At 31.2% G+C, this 19,515-nt stretch overlaps 2 protein-coding genes across 2 annotated transcripts in view; one reads left to right on the forward strand and one right to left on the reverse strand.

Annotated features, from left to right (window-relative positions):
- Positions 1–3,970, reverse strand: part of LOC106686923 (uncharacterized) — a 46,665-nt gene extending 42,695 nt beyond the window's left edge. Inside the window, exons 1-2 of the mRNA XM_014430534.2 lie at positions 3,854–3,970; positions 114–247 (exon numbers count right to left, since the gene is read on the reverse strand). Coding sequence (XP_014286020.1) covers positions 114–245 — 132 coding nt within the window. The 5' untranslated portion in view covers positions 246–247; positions 3,854–3,970. The remainder of the gene's footprint in view (positions 1–113; positions 248–3,853) is intronic.
- A 5,829-nt stretch (positions 3,971–9,799) lies between these two features.
- The window catches only part of Cda4 (chitin deacetylase Cda4), a 43,792-nt gene continuing 34,076 nt past the window's right edge, over positions 9,800–19,515 (forward strand). Inside the window, exon 1 of the mRNA XM_014430447.2 lies at positions 9,800–9,876. Coding sequence (XP_014285933.1) covers positions 9,837–9,876 — 40 coding nt within the window. The 5' untranslated portion in view covers positions 9,800–9,836. The remainder of the gene's footprint in view (positions 9,877–19,515) is intronic.

Genomic DNA, 19,515 nt, shown 5'->3' on the forward strand with positions numbered 1-19,515 from the left:
TTCTCAAATTATTTATTTACTACAAGATAATTATTTATTTTATAAATATCACTTGTTTTTGTATGTAATTTTCTCTTTCATTTTTAATTACATAAATTATAAGTTTATATTACCTTGCTTTCCAAACTCTTTACTATTATCTCTATCGTTCCGAAGTAATCCTCCATTACATTATCCTGGACGGGCAAAGCAACTTTAGACTTTTTTTGTGGGCGTGGCCCCTTCGACGACTTCTTGGGTGGCATTTCTGAAATAAAATTTTTAAAAAACATTGTTGCTTGAAAATGAGTGTTTGATGTAGTTTTATAATCTATCAATATTAGTTAGTTGGAATTCCCACTATTTTAATCTAAACTGAAACAGAAGACAACCGGTGATCTGCTTCGTCCCTTAGGCCACGCCCCTGGAGTTCATCATAAGGATTCACTTTTCCGGGCAGCTTACCTTCTCCATTATACCCCTTTTTCCAAGGCGGAGTAAGATAAAGTACCAATATTTGTCCAAAATTATTAACTTGTATAGGCACAATTTTATATATTTCCCTGTTTTGCTCTAATGGTGGCACATGTGACGTAATACTAATATTGACGTCAAACTTTATTCTATTCTTTATATATTTTGTATATTAGATATTTGTGTCTGTGTCTGTTGAAACTAAATTTATTTAATAAACGTATTGAGCCAGAACTCTACTGAGTTTTTATGTATTCTTTCGAGATTTGCCAGGTTTCAAGAAAAAAAAAATCTTGTAATTAATCAAATTATATTATTATTTTAGATTTAAAAAAATACAAAAATGAATAAGACCGTTGAAATTAAAAAAATTGTTTTATAATAAAAGTGAAAGGGAACTTAAAAAATTAGAGTAAAAATAGGTACTACATAAACTGTAAACATTTATATTAAAAAGCATAAAAAATTGAAGACAGCATAGAATGAATGGTGAACTTATGGAATATGACAGATTTTTCATAAACCAAAAAAAAAACATCTTTTACTTGTAGTTTAAGTATTTGAATAAGCACGTCTTAGGTTTATAATTGTTTTACCATGCAGAGCAGTATATGGTTTTACTCTAATTCAGACTGACCATATAGTAACCTGTAACAGTAGACTTTGCATATTTTAATATGTTCTCTAAATATTAGTTTTTGTAATATAAATTATTTTCCATTTTCTGAAACGTACACAACCTTTGGCTGTTGGAAGGAACGGATCATAGAAATCTTCATGTCATTTCTTCAAATCTATAAGGGTGTCCGGTTTTTCGCTTGCACGAAACGAAGTTCCCAGGTGTATATATTAGGTCGCCTTTTAAAGTTCGTTATACCTCTCTTTCAATCAAAGATTGAACGCCATCTACTTGATTTGAGGAGAGGACTTCCGCTCAGAAATTTATATATTCAGACTGATAGATATTGAAGAAGATATTTTCTATTTATACATGTTCATTTCAAAACAAGGTCCTGTGAATCGCAGTAGTTTTCCCTGGTTTACAAGAAATAGCCCATTGTATTGTGAACTACAAGTGGAATCCATAGATGTCTTCATCAAAACGATTTACAAAATTCCAACTTAGTTACCAGCATGTAAAGGTGCAGAGTGTTACAACATTGAAAAACTAATAATGCAAGATATCCTGTGATAGACTCTATATTTGATTTAGCGGGTTTGTTAAGAAAATATTTTTTAAATTAAGTAGGACTTAGTCAATCAAAAGATTAATTATTCATTAAAGTCTGCCATGCCAACAGAAACGGTATTTCTTGGGTCCCTGGGCACTGCGGAACGAACTGGCGGATCGGGCAGCGAAGAGTGCGATTTCTGAAGGAATTCCACGTCACGAAGTGTCTTTTGATGACTTCATAGCCCCCATTAAACAGAGAATTAAATCGAAGTGGCATCAAATGTGGGCAAATGTTACTAACAATAAATTACGGGAAATTAGTAGTAATGTTTTCCCTTGGATATCATCTACTAGAAATGTGCGCAGAGAGGAGGTGATTTTGACGTGCCTTCGAATAGGTCATACGCGCCTGAACCACGCTTACCTTATGGCCCGCTATTCTCCACCTGTATGCCAGACTTGAGGAATACAACTAACCGTGAAACACATCTTAACTGAATGCCAAGCATACGACTCCCTCAAATCTTTGTATGAATTACCAGCAGATCTCCATTCAATTTTACAGGATAACGAACAGACTGTAGATAAACTTTTCGAATTTCTGAATCACTCAAAACTTTACCGTAAAATTGAATAAGATTTTACCACAAGTTCCCATTTTTCAATAGTTATACGTTTCAGTTCGGCAATTAAGGCAATAAGGACTAATAAAAATTTCGGATATTAAGAAAATAAAGTTTAATAAAAATTTCGGAAAGTAAGGCAACAATGACCCTGAAGTGGTTGGTGCCTTATAATAATAATAATTATTATTATTATTATGAAAAAAACTATTTTTTATATTTATGATTTCATTTTTTTTTCTCTTTCTCAAATTATTTATTTACTACAAGATAATTATTTATTTTATAAATATCACTTGTTTTTGTATGTAATTTTCTCTTTCATTTTTAATTACATAAGTATTATAATTTTTCTTTTTCAATATATTTTACTTTAAATTAACATAATGCTCCACATAGTTTCGGGACTATTTTCCCATATTCATGTACTTTAATAAACCTCGTAATTAGTAACTTTTAATTTTCTTTGTGAAATTAAATGTTTGACTGATTATGAAGTTTATAACGTACATGAATATGGGACAATAGTCCAGAAACTGTGTGCAACATTATAATAATGTAGAATAAAATTGGAAGTTTTTAACCTCAAAAAATTTATTGAAATTGACTTACCAGATTTCCTAAAAAGAAAATCCAGAATATTATAATTTTTAATTATATATTTAGTTTTTAATAATTTGATCTTTATTATTTATAATATTTCATGGTTATTGCATTGTAAACAGTTGGGGTTGTCGACTATATCTTCCTATATTAAAATGTCAAAAAAAACAAATAATAAACTGTTATTTGTTATGATAATTATGTTATAATAGTCGTTAAGGCCAATCAGATCGATCTGGAGATAAAGATATAAATACAAAAAGACCAATACAAATAAAGAAAAATCGTATCACCATCAATTAGTATTTTTTTTTTAACCACACAAACAAAACTGAGAATAAGTCATGATTCATGAAAAAATAATTCAGTGTTCAACATCCTTTCAAAAACAAGTTGAAGTTAAAGAAAAAACAGCTTAAACCTTATCGTATAGCTAAATGTCCTAATATTCCAGAAAATTATTTGAACTAACCTCTTGAAAACTTTGAAGCAACTAACCTAACGCATTTGCTTATGGAATATTAAGTACAGTTTGATACCAGCAAAACTTTTCTACGGTAGACAATTAGAGAAAATGAATATGTGTTGTTCTCTATGGTGAAGCTACTCTATGTTTGCAATACGTTCAGTAAAAAAATCATTTCTTTTTTTTTTTCGAGCCATCATTAGAACAAAGCAGTGTTTTATCAATACAGCAAAAAACTTATCACTTAGGAAGTTAAATAAACTGTTATATATTAATCAATAAACTTTCCTTATAATTTTTCCAAGGCGTGATCGATATAACCATCGAAACAACTATCGATTTCAATACCAAGAATATAAGAACAACCTGAGATAAGGTATCACACATTGTAATATATATATAAGAAATTAACACTTTTATTTCGAGTGTTTTAATCTCTCTGATAGATAAAAATATATATACATCAACATCATTCAAAGTATAAATACGAAATATTGCCCTAGAAGTATAGTATCAATTAAAGGCAAAACGTACCCTGTATTATTCTTTTCAACTCAAAATATCTTTAAGTTTCCTTTAGTCTTCAGTATTTGTTGTATACCTTAACCCTAAAATACAAACACAATAACGGTAACAAACCAGATGTTATTTTTTCGTTCTCTTTTTGATAACAATCCAAATAACGCACTGATAATGCAATAATAATAAATGTGTAGAAGCGAGTGGGCAATTAATAACGTCAGTTCCAACTATAGAAGTCCGCATCGATTCAGCCTTAATAGTACAACAGCCCAAGAGGAGAAAAATGACAGTTATTAACCCAATTTTTTTATTATTTTAATGAAATCTAGGTATAATTACTAGTCGAAATTGATGAGTCTGCCAAGCATAGGTAGGGGGAATAAAAAAAAATGGCGGCTGTTTATCTTTAAAAATAACAACACACTAGAAAATCTTAGAGAACATCATTTAAAGTAGAGAAAATTTGCTAAAATATGAGCTCTAAATGTACTATAAAGTAATTTATGACGTTTATCTTCATAGGAGTAGTAGTTTTCATGATATTTGCTAAAATAAATTGATTATAGTTGTTTAGACAAATTTTCAGGTGCAAAATTTATATTCACATGCGAATATCATAAAAACTACTACCCCTACAAAGGTACATGTCATAAACTAATTTATAGTAAGTTTAACTGCATTTTGCAAGCAACATTTTGAGAGCTGGTAGACATATGTACGTCTTATGGTTCCAAAGATACATTTCTTCAAAATCAAAAATCTTATCCAAATAAACAAAACAGAAATTATCATTTTGTGAATTTATTTTGTCAAAAATCACAAAAACTACTACTCCTACAAAGATAAACGTTATAAACTGTTTTCCAGTAAATTTAACTAGCTTTAACTTAAGCGATGGTAATCATCTGTACGTCGAATGGTTTCAGAGAAATATTTTTTCATAAACCAAACTTATTGTACGAACAGCTATAAATCAATTTACTTTAGCAAATATCATGAAAACTACTTCTCCTACAAAGATAAACGTCAGAAACTACTTAATAGTAAACTTAAACTAAACTAGCTTAACTAAAATTAAACTAGCTTTAGCTTGAACATTAATAGACATTTATTTGTACGTCGAATGGTTTTTGGGATATTGATATTTCAAAATAAATTCACCTACTTCTGATTTTTCAGTACATTTTTGATGAAATGTTGCAATTTAAAAAGCTATATCTCGAGAACTATAGAACGTAAATAGCTCTCTCATATTTTAATTTCTAAAATATTAGCAAATTTACTCTACTTTAAATAATGTTATCTTAGGTTTTCTAGTGTTGTTGGTAGGTGTTGCGGCCAACATATGGTCCACGGATCGATGGTTGGAACATGTGATTTTTATCAGGTCAAAAAACAAAACAACTACTCTCTATTGTTTTTTATATTGAAAACAGACAGACAGCTTCTTAACACACGTATCGTCTCCTTATCTCCTCACTACGCTCTCGTAGTTACCAGCATTCTGGCCATCTTCGCCAGCTAAATCATCTTAGCCACGGCGGGCGGGCTTCTTCAACTCATCCTCCAAGAGGACAAGGCGGGCGGACGTACGTCCCTTTTGTCGATCTACTTCCATGAGAATATCCACTCAGAACAACCACAACCGGGGCCCCACCAATCACCGGTGAAACAAGACTTTTTTTTTCCTTTAGATCAATTAATTTAATTTTATAATAGTGTTAAGCTTTCTGTTTTTTCTAGTTGTATATTTGTGTTCTTTTTTATTATGTTTACTTATTTAAAAATACAAAAATAACAAAATTCTACCATTTCTTTTCTTTTCACGGTTGGGCTAGTAAAGGTTCCTTTTGAACCCCTACCCGCCGTAACAGTAGGAATATAAATTTCGTTCCAGACAAGAATAAAACATTTTAACAAAATATAACAAAGCCATAATGCACTCGGGATAAATCGGGTGGTCTCGGCTTTTCCCGTTAAAATTGGATATTTTTAATTTTTCCTTTTTCATCTTTATTTATCCATAATATTCTTTAATATATTCATTTAACTAATGCTTATTATTGCTAACAATGAGTGGTGTATTTTTTCTCAAATAAACGAAATTATAGATGCTTCAAACAAAGCAGCGATATAAAGTTTACGAAGTATAATGAATTTTTATAATATTGTAACATACAATGACATATAATTGTTAAATTGATTAATTTTACAAGCACTACCATTTACATATTTAAATGTTTTATGAATACCTTTTCTCTAAATTGTAGAAAATTGATCGCTTTCTCAGATAGTTCAAACATTGGGGATTATTTATGAATGTAATCAAATTCTTTTATGATGAATAATTACAAAAACTATTGCGAAGAAGTTCGGTACAGAGCTGGGACTAGACTGAGAACAAAGAACATTGTGCGAACCTGCACGGACCTGTAGAGTCCGAAGTTCAAAGTAGTGGGATATGAGAAAATAAAACGATTTTCATGAATATATTTCAATTTAAGCATCATATCCAATATAACAAATGTATATTTTTATGTAATTGTTAAAAAATTAATGTGTATATTTTTAGAATATATTTAACATTCGATTAATATAATATATAATAGATTTTATTTCCTAATAAATAATAAAATAATTGTTCAAGATTTGTTGTTTATGCTTAAACAAATATACTTAACCAAATAGTTAAATAATCGAGCAACATTCTTTATTTTTAAATATCATCTATACCTACCTTATTTCTAAAATGTAAAAAAACTAATGTTTCATAATTTATTATTTTTCTAAAGTTTAAAATCGTTACAGGACTGGGACTAGACTAAAGCCGAATAAAATCTTTTGAATCCAATGTTCAAAGTAATGAGGGCATAAGGAAAAAACAGAAATTTATTTATTTTCACACGCATAATATGATATAATCATAATTATATTATATTATTATCGGGTCATTCCAAGTTAACTCAACAGTTTTGAGCCTAACCATCTCATATTTTCTTCAAATTTTGCATAGACATTGTATAAGAATATACTTATAAAAAAATGAAATTTCATTGAAATATTTCCAAGCGTTTTTTAAAATTACAGAGCTCTTAAGTTCTCATAAATGGGCTAAAAAAAAAACAACGAACTACAAGTTTTGGAAATGCTGTAGCTTTTCTAATTTAGCTGGACATTTCACGTCACGTTTCACAATATATTCCACGTCCTTTTTATGTGACATAAGTTAACACTTCTCGAAACCTAATTTAAAATTATTATTTTCTAAGATAGCAAATATTTTATATTTATCCCTTGATTAGGTCAGGATGAGATTGCTGATGGGCGCCATCACTGAAGCGGCAAGTATTACCCTCCAACACCGAAGGGCGAGAGTACGCCCGGTCCCATGGACGCTAACGCAGTTAATACTACAGAGCCAGGCCTAGGAACCAGAAGAGTACCAAGCCTGCACTCCAAGAAGAATCTAAGCATAGGTGGCATAGGGTATACCTAAACGGAGTGCGTTGCCAGAAGAATAAATCCTGGGACGAATTTATTGTAGAGGAGTCAGAAAAGAATCCCTGGGGTATCCCATACAGGGTGGCACTGGGAAAGGTTAAGCCGTTACAGGTGTTAGAGTAAGAGGTGCCCAGGCAACCAAGATGTATATAGACTATACTTACACTAAGGATGATCCGTGAGCACCATGTTATACCCACCAGGTACCGACCTCTGTGGGAACTAGTATTCGATGAGTTGCTGAGGGAAGTAGAGGAAAAAGGGTTTGCCACGGCCTACGTCGAAAACCAGACATCGTGGCCAAGCACAGCAGAGCCAGACTAAAGACGGAAGCGGAGAGGTGCGCCAGTCTCGTAGGAGAGTGGTACGTGAAGAGGAAGTTGAGTATGGTAGCAGCAAAAACTCAGGCTATACTCATAAGAGGCTCCACGGATAGGGCTCATCCTGTCACCCTAGATATCCAACGAGAGAGGGTTATACCGGGTGAGGAGGTGACATATTTTGTTGTGAGGATAAGAAGAATATTTGATTCCACTTCTCACCTGGTGTATTAAAGAACAGGGTGACCCTGTCACTCAATGGATTAAGTAGGATAGGGAGTGAGTTTTGGGGCCTCAGGTACCCTGCAACGATGACCTTATATAAAGGTGTGATCTTGGGTATTCTGAGGTACGCAGCCCTTGCGTGGGAACCTCACGCAGACACAGAAGAGGAGACTGGCCACCATACAGAGATTGGCTCTGCTGAGGGTCACGAAGACATACAGAATGGTGTCACATGAGGCGGTGCAGGTGCTGGCCATGGACCTCATCCTTAGGGAGGATTTCCTTAAATATGTAGTAAAGATGCAGAACTGGAAGCGCTAACAGAACTCTGAGAGTGGACAGGTGAGACTCCAAAACTTATGGAAGAAAATGCTACGGGAGAACTCAATACAGGAGTGGAATGGACGGTGGGTAGCAAGCCAGAAAGGCACTACTTTGAGAAAATTCTTCTCCACCGTACTTTCTAGATTGAAGGCTAAGTGGGTCCACCTAGACTATTGGGTCTTTCAGATTCTCACAGGACACGGAGGGTTCCAGGGAAAGCTGCAGAATCGATCATTTATACCTATTTTTGTACATATCGAATATATAGAATTCTAAATACTAATTCTGAATTTCTTAACTAACAGTTATAAGTACCATTTCCGTTCTCCATATTTTGTACGAAGTTCCCTGTACCCTTCCGTCAGAGTTGTTCCTAAGATGCCGCGTTCCACAACGTCATTAATAACTTTGACAAAACTGGGTAGTAATTAGCAAGAAGCCTTGTAAGAATCATTTTCTTTCTCGCAGGTTACTTATATTTTTAAAATATTTCATGCGAGGCCATAAGAAAAACCATTTTAACGTCAATGAAAGTAAAATGAAGATGAAATAGCTCATGATGATCAACATTACAACCAATCGCAAATCCCATTAAAAAAAGTGGGAGAATGGTTTTAGAGAAGCCACTTTTTCGGCATTGGTAATGCATTTGAAGAGGGGACTGAGAAAATTGCATCTTTTGGTAAAGAGTAGTAGTTTGTGTCAGTCTGATGGTGACGGTGATGTTATTTAAAATATATCGAAAACTAAATAAATTCCAAAAATATAAATATGTACTTTACTAAACGTTTGACAAGAGACTCCTGAGCAAATATTTATTTAATGTTTTGAGGTATTTTACTAATTATGTTATACAAAATTAGCTTACTCATAGCATTAATTTATATTAATAAATTTTCTCTTTTCTTTCCTACTTCCATGTCACAATAAAAATATAATAGTCTTCTATTCACATATTGAACGTTTATGCCCCCTCCCTTTAGGTAAAACTGACATCAGAGTTCTTAAAAACCAATATCAACTCTTACTAGGTAAACGACAACGCGTTAACGTCTTGGAGAGAGATGTATTGCTTAGAATATTTGCTCTAAAAAAGAGAGAATTCACTGGAGAATTTTAGAGTATACCCTATGCTAAAGTGTACCGAATTCACCCTGTTAATATATCAAAATAGTAGTGTCGCGAAGGAAGAGGCCGCATGGAAAATTGATGTACTTAGTAATGAACGAATCCTTAAAATATAGGACATAGGATTCGGTGAAGTCTGAGGAGTAGACCAAATTGTAGGTGGTAGGATTGCGTTAAAGAGGATCTTGTGGATTTCGATTTCGAAGGAGCTGTGTTACGGAGATATCGATACTATTATAATGGTGATGAACAATTTAGAATAATGACGGATTTCAATATTTTTAATGATGTAAAGACCATTTTCCCCTCATCGTACCAGAGCATAAGCGACAAACCAGTGAACTTGGTCACCTTCCACCGGAGGACATGGCATGATGCAGCCATACATAGCTGATTGGCTCACCCCTCGTTCTCGAGGCAATGAACTGCCCCCCCAGAGGCCGGGGAGGGGGCGACCAAGGTGGGGAGGATCCCGTACAGCCAGTCGGTGATGTACCATGCTCCCCATCGCAGTGCTGTTCCAGGTGGCCCTTATAGGTAAGTCTTGCCACTTTCACTCTACAGTTATGTCACTACGGGAGTCAATCCCGCACAATGGCCTAACGGGACAACGGGTGTGAATGCCGAACATACCTTGGTGCTCGATTGTGACAAGGCTGTCGATTAGGGTGAACGTTTAAGCGATTTCATTTGAGAAGGTTATGTAAACTTAGACCCTGGATAGCATATACACAATCCTTTAATACATTTTAAAAAAAACGTTGCATACCCAGTTGCAAATTCATCAAGTAAGAACTTTCCATGCGATTGTCCTTCAAAGTGGGGAGAACTTGACTAGTTGGGTATAACCTTCACCACAATTTAGTAACATTAAAGAATTTCATATTATTCAAAACCATGGATGAAATTTCAATTTTTGGCCTACATATAAAAATATATGGCGACGTCTTTTTTGTTATAAAGACAAGTTTTTTTTTTAATGAGAATTGTTTTCACGTCCAATTTCAGATAGGACGGAACTGCAGTATTGTTTCCCGGTATTTCCAAACAATAGTCCTTACTCTCCATTCGATTTCTCCATTGAGACCATCCTGGGAGCCGGAAGCGTAAACCTGCAGATTTTTGTATCCTGTTTGCCTGGTTTATTGAAATCCAATGAGGATTCATACGTCTTAGAATGATAAATACATTTAGCCCTTATTCACAAATTGTTGAATCATTACTTTAACTAGGAGATGTACATCGCGTTATTGATAATTATTTTAAATTTTAACACAAGCTAGTAGCAATGTGAAAACGGACAGTTGCGATTCTATGACCCATACGGTGAAGACTTAGAACATACTTTCGAAAAGACGTCCCTGCGTCTTCCAGAATCTGTTGCGACAATAAATTTAATAAAAGAAGAAAAAAAGAAGAAGTTGTCCTTGAGTACAAGCTTCAACGGGATACAGATTCCCGTCTCCTTAGAGGAAAAAAATAAGACCCTTTCTATTTGATTTAGAAAAGGCCTAAGCTTACATCTTATACTTGACATAAGCCTACATAAAAAAATAACAATAAATTATTTATAATCCACTTAAATACTTATAAAGTAAAGAAATAATATAATAAATAATTGGGTACTTTAAATGACGATATACGACCTCGGTTTTTGTTTTCAGGCCACCCTTGGCAATAAGCATTAGTTAAATTCAATCTACAATTGTATTTTATTACTCTAATAAGAGTATCAATATGGTTTAGTGCCTGATATAGAAAATATTATAAATCATAACGTATGATAGGATATTAAATTTAAAATTTTTAATACCTAAATTAGTGCAAAAATAAATTTTAATAACGTAATAGGTTTCTATACTAATAATATATTTTTAAAAATAAAAAAATTAAAATTTATTGAATAAAAATTATAAATCACCCACAAATCAAATAAAAAAATCGTAGTGGCCTAGCGTTTTAATCCAGAAGCAGTACTGGTTCGATTCTGGCTTAAGGGGGATGATTTCTATTTCCTTTTGAGCTTCATGCTCTGGCAATAATAGGTAGGCAACACTTAGAGTTAAACATAAAATATAAAAATAAAATGACACCAATTACTAAAAAATAAAGAAATTTTTTTATTATATATGTATTATTCACAATTAATATATAGACTTAAATCTTATTATCATTTTTTATATTTTTATCCATTTTTTCTAAAAACATTTCTAAATTGAGTTCAAACATTTCGAAATTGAGTCCAAATATAGACGCGTCAACTAATTCTGATTTTTTTAAGAAACATTCTAATAATCTCCATCAGTTTCAGAACATTTTGGCTAACTAAAATAAACATAAAAGATTTTTATGATATAAATTTGATCTATAAATGAAACAAAACAGAGGAAGTAGCTTATGTTTATTTTACAATACAATATTACTTTTTTCAATACTCCGTACGTTTTTTTAACTTCAAACTGCAGCGACAACCTAAAACTTTACCGTGCAATACTTTAGAATTATTGTGCGAAAGACATAATTATTTAAAAAATACTTTTTTTGAATTGAGTTGTTAATTAATTTTAATGCTTTCATAAATTAATTAACAACTCAAAAAAGTTTTTTTTTATCGACCTTACAACACCAAGGCCGGATTAAGCACGTAGGACCTCCTAGACTACGCCAATCTCGGAACTGTCCTCAGAGATATTCGTAACAACGCTTATCATACATTATTAGAACAATAATTAAATAAATTATCATAATTTTTAGTTAACACTAATCAAAATAAATAAGATTATTTAACGATGAAGTATTTTTTTTTTAATTTAAAGAAAGAAAAGAATAATTTTATAAATTTAAATTAATAAATAATAATTTAAAAAATAAATCGGAAAAAAAGAAGTTGTAATTTTATTAAGTTTATAGTTTTGTAAAAGTTTGAAACTGTATTCTGCTTTTAATTATTTTCGGACTCAAGTTGTTGGAAATTTCAACAAGCGATATAATAGCGTAAAGTATATACCAATCCTTACAATATATTATCCATATTACATATTATTATGAAAACATATTGCATATTATAATAATATACACACATTACCTATTCAAACCTTTTGGTGCTTTTGAAACGATTCTTGATAATCCATGAGGGTGTTCTTAAAAAACAAAACATACGACTATATAACAAATCACAGATTTTTCACAGTTTCAAATCTCAATAAATAAGTAAAAACTCACTGCATATATTTTTTGAACTAATTTAAAATTTATCAGCCTTAAAATCATTATTATTTCAGAACATAAAAGATATTTTGTACCAAATCCAGTAAAGATTGTCAATTATTTATATTTTATTGAAATATTAAATTAATATTTGACTCTTTTTGATCTAATAAGTATTATTATATAGTTTAATATTTTATTATACTCTGAACTGCACCTACAATCAAAGCAAATAACATTGCTTTGAACATTTATGACAAACATTTTTTTTTTTTAATATCACATATACAGCGTGTTTATATTTTATTTTTCGTTACAGTTTATGTGGTATAAATTTTATACCATACAATGTAATAAACACAGAACTATGTGCTATGCAAATTGACCAATGAATTAACATTTTCGTAATGATAATGAATACAGTATTATAATAAAGTCCTATAGGAAGGATTCTTATGTCATAACGTCCGTAATATCAAGCATAACATTTTCTCTTTGCAACCGCAACCTCGTAACATGTTCAACCCTCATACTACTTCACTTTTTCCACGTGTGTTCTTTATTTAATATATCTATATATTGTGAAATCAAAGAATTCGAAACAAAAGCTTGAGCAATAAAAAAGGGTATATAGAAGAACGTGAAAGTTTTGAAAAGAATTTTAAGTTGTTTATCTTACATCAGATTGAAAGATCATTGCATATGGTCCTTCAACAGACAAAAATAAATAATAGAATTATTTTAGTTTTCATTCGTATAATCTATTTCAGAATTGCATGTTATTGAATTAAGAAGGGTTTGTTTACTATAAAATTAATACTTTTATTCATGATTCAACAAATAAAGTATACTTTTTAATCAAACATTTTATTGCTCTTTTTTTTTGAGGATCTATACGAAAAGCTAAATGCCTTTAAGGAAAATACTTCAGGTGAGTTTCATCAAAAACGGCTCTAACGTTCTTAGACGTTCTAACGTTCTTAACGTTAGACTCGACACTTATAAAAACATTTAAAAAAATAAAAATAAAAACCAACTTATAACAACAGCTAAGCACACGGGGTCGAAACACAGGCTTCGGAGATCGAAAACCTAATATCCACTCCTTCAAAATATGATCTTGACACAAACAGATCAATGGCCTACCTCGAAAATCTGGTGATACAAATCTTTTTCTGCATTATGGGGCTCTGAAACGCATAAAACCGTTGAAAACTGAACATCAAAAATTTGATAGGATTACAATTGAATTTTCTTCAATTCTTTCTTCAAGAGGGGGATACTATTGAGGTTCAGGGCAAGCCTGGAATTTTCCTTGGATCGCTAGATAACTGGAAGGAAATTACCAATTACCTATGTGGCTGGAGGTTAAGACTTTTCTAGCTCACAATAAGTGTTAATAGACTTATTATTAAGTGCTTCAAAGTTCAAAGTTTCGCTGCTTGAATAGTGAGTGGCATATCTGACAGAAAAAATTATTTTAAATTGTATTTAATGAATTCTATAGGTTGTGAAGTAGGCAGTAGTTATTTTTGACAGTCCTTCTAGCTTTGAAACAATCTATAGAGAGACCTCAGTAGAGAAAAAATCAAAACCTCTTGACGATATCTTTTAAACACGTCCATTTCAAAATAAAGCAAAAAACTTTTAATTGTCAGATGTACCACTACTCAAGCAAGACAGTGACAGTTCAGAGTGTAATAAAATATAACATTATATTACAATACTAGGGAGTTCATAAAGAGTCAAATATTAATTTCATGTTTTAATTAAATATAAATAATTGATGATCATAACTGGATTTGGTACAATATTAATGTGATTTTAAGACTAATAAATTTTAAATTAGTAAAAAAAATAATATTTGATGACTTTTTACTTATTTATTGAGATTTGAAACTGTGAAAAAGTAGTGATTTGTTAGATAGTCCTATCGCATATTTTTTTCTGAATACACTCGTGGATTATCAAGAATCGTTTCAAAAGCATCAAGAGGTTTGAATAGGTATGTGTGTATATTATTGTAATATGTAATATATTTTAATAATAACAAGTAATATGGGTAAATATTATAAGGATTGGTATATACTTTATGATATTATATCGCCTGTTGAAATTCCCAGCAACTTGAGTCCGAAATGAATTAAAAGCAGAATACAGCTTTAAACTTTTACAAAACTATAAACTCGATAAACGTTAATTTTGTTGTCCTCTATATGGCTGTTAACACAAAATAAATGTTGTTGAAATATATAGTTTTACCACTCGTAAATTTAAAATAAGAGTCAACACCAACTTGGTTGTATTAACTCTAAAATCAACTTTTGGTATTTTCATCACTATGATTACCAAATTCACCTATACACAGGATCTGTTCATCAGAGATAAGTAGAATATTAGTATACAGTGATACAGAATGTCGTAAGTTCACGACATAATAATAATAAAAATAAAAATTCCTACAATAATTTATATTTCGAGATATCATTTCGAAACGAAATGTAATATTTCTTTTAGAATGTTATAATATAATCAAATTTTAATAGGACAGAAAGAGGAAGTTGTGAAATGAGTACGCCAGGAACCGCAAAGCCGGTGGTTGAGGGTTACAGAACGATATTCTACTCAGATAGTGCTTCCTTCATTTCGTAATAACACAATAGTAGTTTTCACTTAGGATATAATCAAAAGATTCCAAAAACAAATGAAAGTTTCCCAAGCATTGAAGGGTCAACTACCCAGTTTATAGAGGCTGGATAAGTCACAGGATGGTCTACCGGACCAAAGCATGCCCACTCAGCAAGTGGTTTTAGCTCCAAAAAACTTATAACACAATAAATGTGGAATATTAGCAGGGAATTCTGACGTTTTGACCATTTTCAAAATTTCCTTAATATTTTTTTTTTTTGATTTGATAGATTTATTTATTGATAGATATTACAATCTGCCACACAGTTTTGGGCAATAGGTAATATTGATGAATGATCTCATACATACTAAAATAAAAAAAATAAAAATAAATAAATAAAAAAAAATAATAAAATAAAATAAAAAAAAAAATAAAATAAAAAACTCTCTTAAAATATATACAAACAAAAGAATAGACAAGATGAACATAATCAAACTATCTGTATGAAAAATAAATAAATAAAATAACATAATGATAAAATAATATATACAATATTTACACAATCGTCCCGAGGATCCCTGAGCCCACTCTATCCCCCACGTGTGAGGGGTAGAGCAGAGCTCAAGAGATCCCAGCGCATCCCTCTCGCCGCATCACTGGTGCCTTAATATTAACCCCAAATTGTTTATCAGCGTTTCTTGTTTGACAAATATTGCTACATAAATATTTATATAGAATCGAGGGTTCAGTAAATATGGAATACATAGACCATAAGAGGAGGGAAGGAATACATGGAACGGCGACGGCCTAACTAAAAATACATCTGTAATGTAATAGTCAATTATTTGGGCCGTCTGTAGCTGAAGAAGTTTAGGCGTAGGTTTTTGTAGCCTCATAACTATAGCTGTGCCGGTTCGAATCTAGCATGTGGGACGACGTTTATTTCTGTGGCGGCCCCATGAAATGAAAACTTTACCCTCCTCAATATGGTTAGTAAGGGGTTGTACGCTGTAGATATTGTATCCATAAATCCATAGAACAGACAATAACTTCGAAATATCGAGTTTTGATTATGTTTGCATTTGTTGAATTTTTCCCTAATATTGTACTGTAACAGGTAACCAGGTCAGATGTGTACTCTTGAGTCAAAAAAATTACATCTATTTTTTGGACCACTTCTGTCAAATATAACAAATAATGGACAAAAAACGTACAGCTAAAAACAAATTTTCTGCTTCCTCACAACCTCACAAATATTTTATAAATGTTACCACTTTGAAATATAGAACATAAATTTTAAAAATTAATATTTTGAGTAAGGGGGAAAACGGTACAGAATTTCTAGTTAAATAAGTGTTTCTAATAAAATGGTTTTGAAGTATACATAACAATTAATTCTTCGAAAAGCAAATATTTATTAAATATTAAGGCAATCCAGTTATGTTTTATAATATTATAAGACGAAAAAATACAATACTGCCCAATAATTTTGTTCGCTACCAAGGGCAGTTTAGGTCAGTGGTTAGGACTAAATATCCCAGAGGATATTGAAGATCCCAATTCACTTTCTACTGGAAGGTGAAAGCCACCGATACATTCACTGCCTTCCAGCCCATCAAGTGGTCTTGGATTTCCTTTCATTCAAACTCATCAGGATTTCCATAATTATACAAATAAATCATTTTAATATTACGGATAGCTAAAGTGGATATTTAAATTATTTCTTTGAAACATCACTTAAGATATACTAACTAATTACACTATTCTAAAGGGGGGAAAATAGGTGTTATATTTTATGCTTTTATAAAAAAGTAAGATTGCCACATTTTTGGTTCAATATTTTCTTTTCTCTTCTACAAACTTTCATAGCTTTTCAACAAAAGCATCTTCTTTATTTCGACTCTATTATTTATATATGTAGATATTTAAATTTATATACTGCTGTCTTAATTAAGTCTAATACAAATTATAGGTATCTAAGAATAATAATAATATTTTATTTATTCTGGGACGAGTCCCTTTAGAATAATACAGAGAAATTAATAGATGAGGGCTGAGGAGCTTTAGAGATACTTAAACAAAAAATACAAAGAAATATAAACAGTCATTATAAAAAATAATTATAGGTTACTTTCTCACTTTTATCAGTTGAAAAATAAAAAAAATTAATAAATAAAAAAGAGAAAAGAAAACGATGTAAAAATAATTAAGAATGATACAATAGTTAACATACATAATTAATACTATTTTTGACAACAAGTTAAATGAAATATTTGCGATATAAATTTTATGAAGTTATACTGGTGTAGGCTGACTTTAAGCCGTGGACGTACTGTCACGACAGTGAGAAAGTGTGATTGCGTGGTAATGTCAAGTGTAATCTTTACTCTAAGACCCTAACTGGGTCTTATGGATTAGAAGCTAGGACCCCTTAACTAGACTTATGATCGACAGTATCACTATAAGACTAATTTAGTACATTTTTACAATTAATATAACTGCATGTTGCAAGATTGTTTAGCAATTAGTGTTCACAATGCACAGCATGTGCTTTTAGAAACAACGGCGCACATTAAAAAGCGAAAAAAACAATAATCCCTAGTTACTCTGACGAATGCCATCATTACACCATAAACCCAATTGATTATCTTACTCCTGTGATTCATTAATTAAAATGAATGAAGAATTCATCCCGATTTCCGCCTTACCTGGAATCACCATCTTAACATAAAAGTAAGTTTAGCAATGTTATATCCTACAGTAAATAGAAAATCCATTTAAAACCATTAAAACCAGAAACAAAACTCAAAAAAAAACTCAGGCCTCTGCTGATGTACGGCTGTGAAGTCAGGGGAGCAGCATTCTTTACGGAAAGATTTACAATGAAAATTAATAAAAATAATTCCAAAACAAGGTCTTAAGAATCGCAGTGCATGATTTTTCAGAAATATCCAATTGCATCGAGAACTACAAATAAAATCAAAAGAAGACTTGAAAAAAATGGTCCACAAATTTCCACTCCCAGTTACTGGCAGTTAAAGGAGCAGTCACTTACTTGGGAAACCCAACCTCATCCCTAAAACTGAAACCCCCAGACTTCTGACTTCTGCAGGACGTCCGGTTATAAATTATACATTTATCTTTTCTATTATGTTTAATAACATTATTTATTATATTTCTCTTCATCTCTTTCTCTAATAAACTTTATTTCCCTATTACAAGTTACTTATGTATTTTATTAAATCAATAAATGTCATTGTTTTTGTTGTTGACTTTCCATTTTCGTTTCTTTTCTCTCTCTTTTATTAAGAATGAATATTTTTATCCATTTATTCTATGTTATTTTTTATTTAAATATATATTTTTATAATTCATATTATTATTCACAATGGCTCAATAATTATTGTGGAGTAAATAGAATAATTAAAGCGTTAGATGTGTCTTTTCCACGAGACTATATACCCATCCTCCCATAATCAATTGTTTAAAAAAAAAATCAAACTGTTCTAATAACTAAGGAATAAAAAAAAAAAATGAATTGTCATCAATGTCAATTTTTAATATTATTACCATTAAAATATTAATTAATTTAATGACAATAACAAGTGCATTGTTTATAACCACAAGTAGTTTAATAAAAAGAAAATAATTTAAAGGGTCCCAACCCTAACATAATATAAGATAAAGGGTAATAAAAAATAAAAGTAAAGTCAATAACAAAAACAATGACATTCATAGATTTAACAAAACAAATAATTGACTTCTGCAAAAAAAAAAAAAGAAGTGCATTTTAGAAAAAGATGAAAAGATAAAAGAAAATTTTAGAGTGACAATAACAGAACTAATAAATATAGAACTTATAACAGGATGTCCTGTAGCAGCTTCAGTCTTCGAGTTGTGGTTGGGTTTCCCAAGTTGTAGGTCACTCACTGCTCCTAGTACTAGATAACTGGGAGTGGAACAATTTTTACATTGTTAGTAGCATATTTGTAGTAGTTAACATCAAAAAAATTACTACCTCCATGACTGTAACATGTTACAGTGTACGGTTCCTTATACTGTATTTGAATACTTCAATTATTACAAAAACTATACCATCTATGTATAAACTCTATTGCTCTTAGCAAATTATCATTTTTATATTTTTTTCTTTCAGTCATTTGCCTTGAAGTTAAATAATTTTAAAGAAAATAAAATAAATCAAAAGAACACAAATATACCACTAAACTTGTTACATTTGCAACAATCCATACCTGATTCTGAGTAAGAGAAGACAACCTTGAAATGTCCATGGCAATAGGAACAGTTTCGAAGGACGCCTACTAAAAAATAAATCCGTG

Source organism: Halyomorpha halys, unplaced genomic scaffold, assembly GCF_000696795.3.
Source record: "Halyomorpha halys isolate HHAL.00 unplaced genomic scaffold, Hhal_1.1 Scaffold36.1, whole genome shotgun sequence".
NCBI classification, from domain to species: Eukaryota; Metazoa; Arthropoda; class Insecta; order Hemiptera; family Pentatomidae; genus Halyomorpha; species Halyomorpha halys.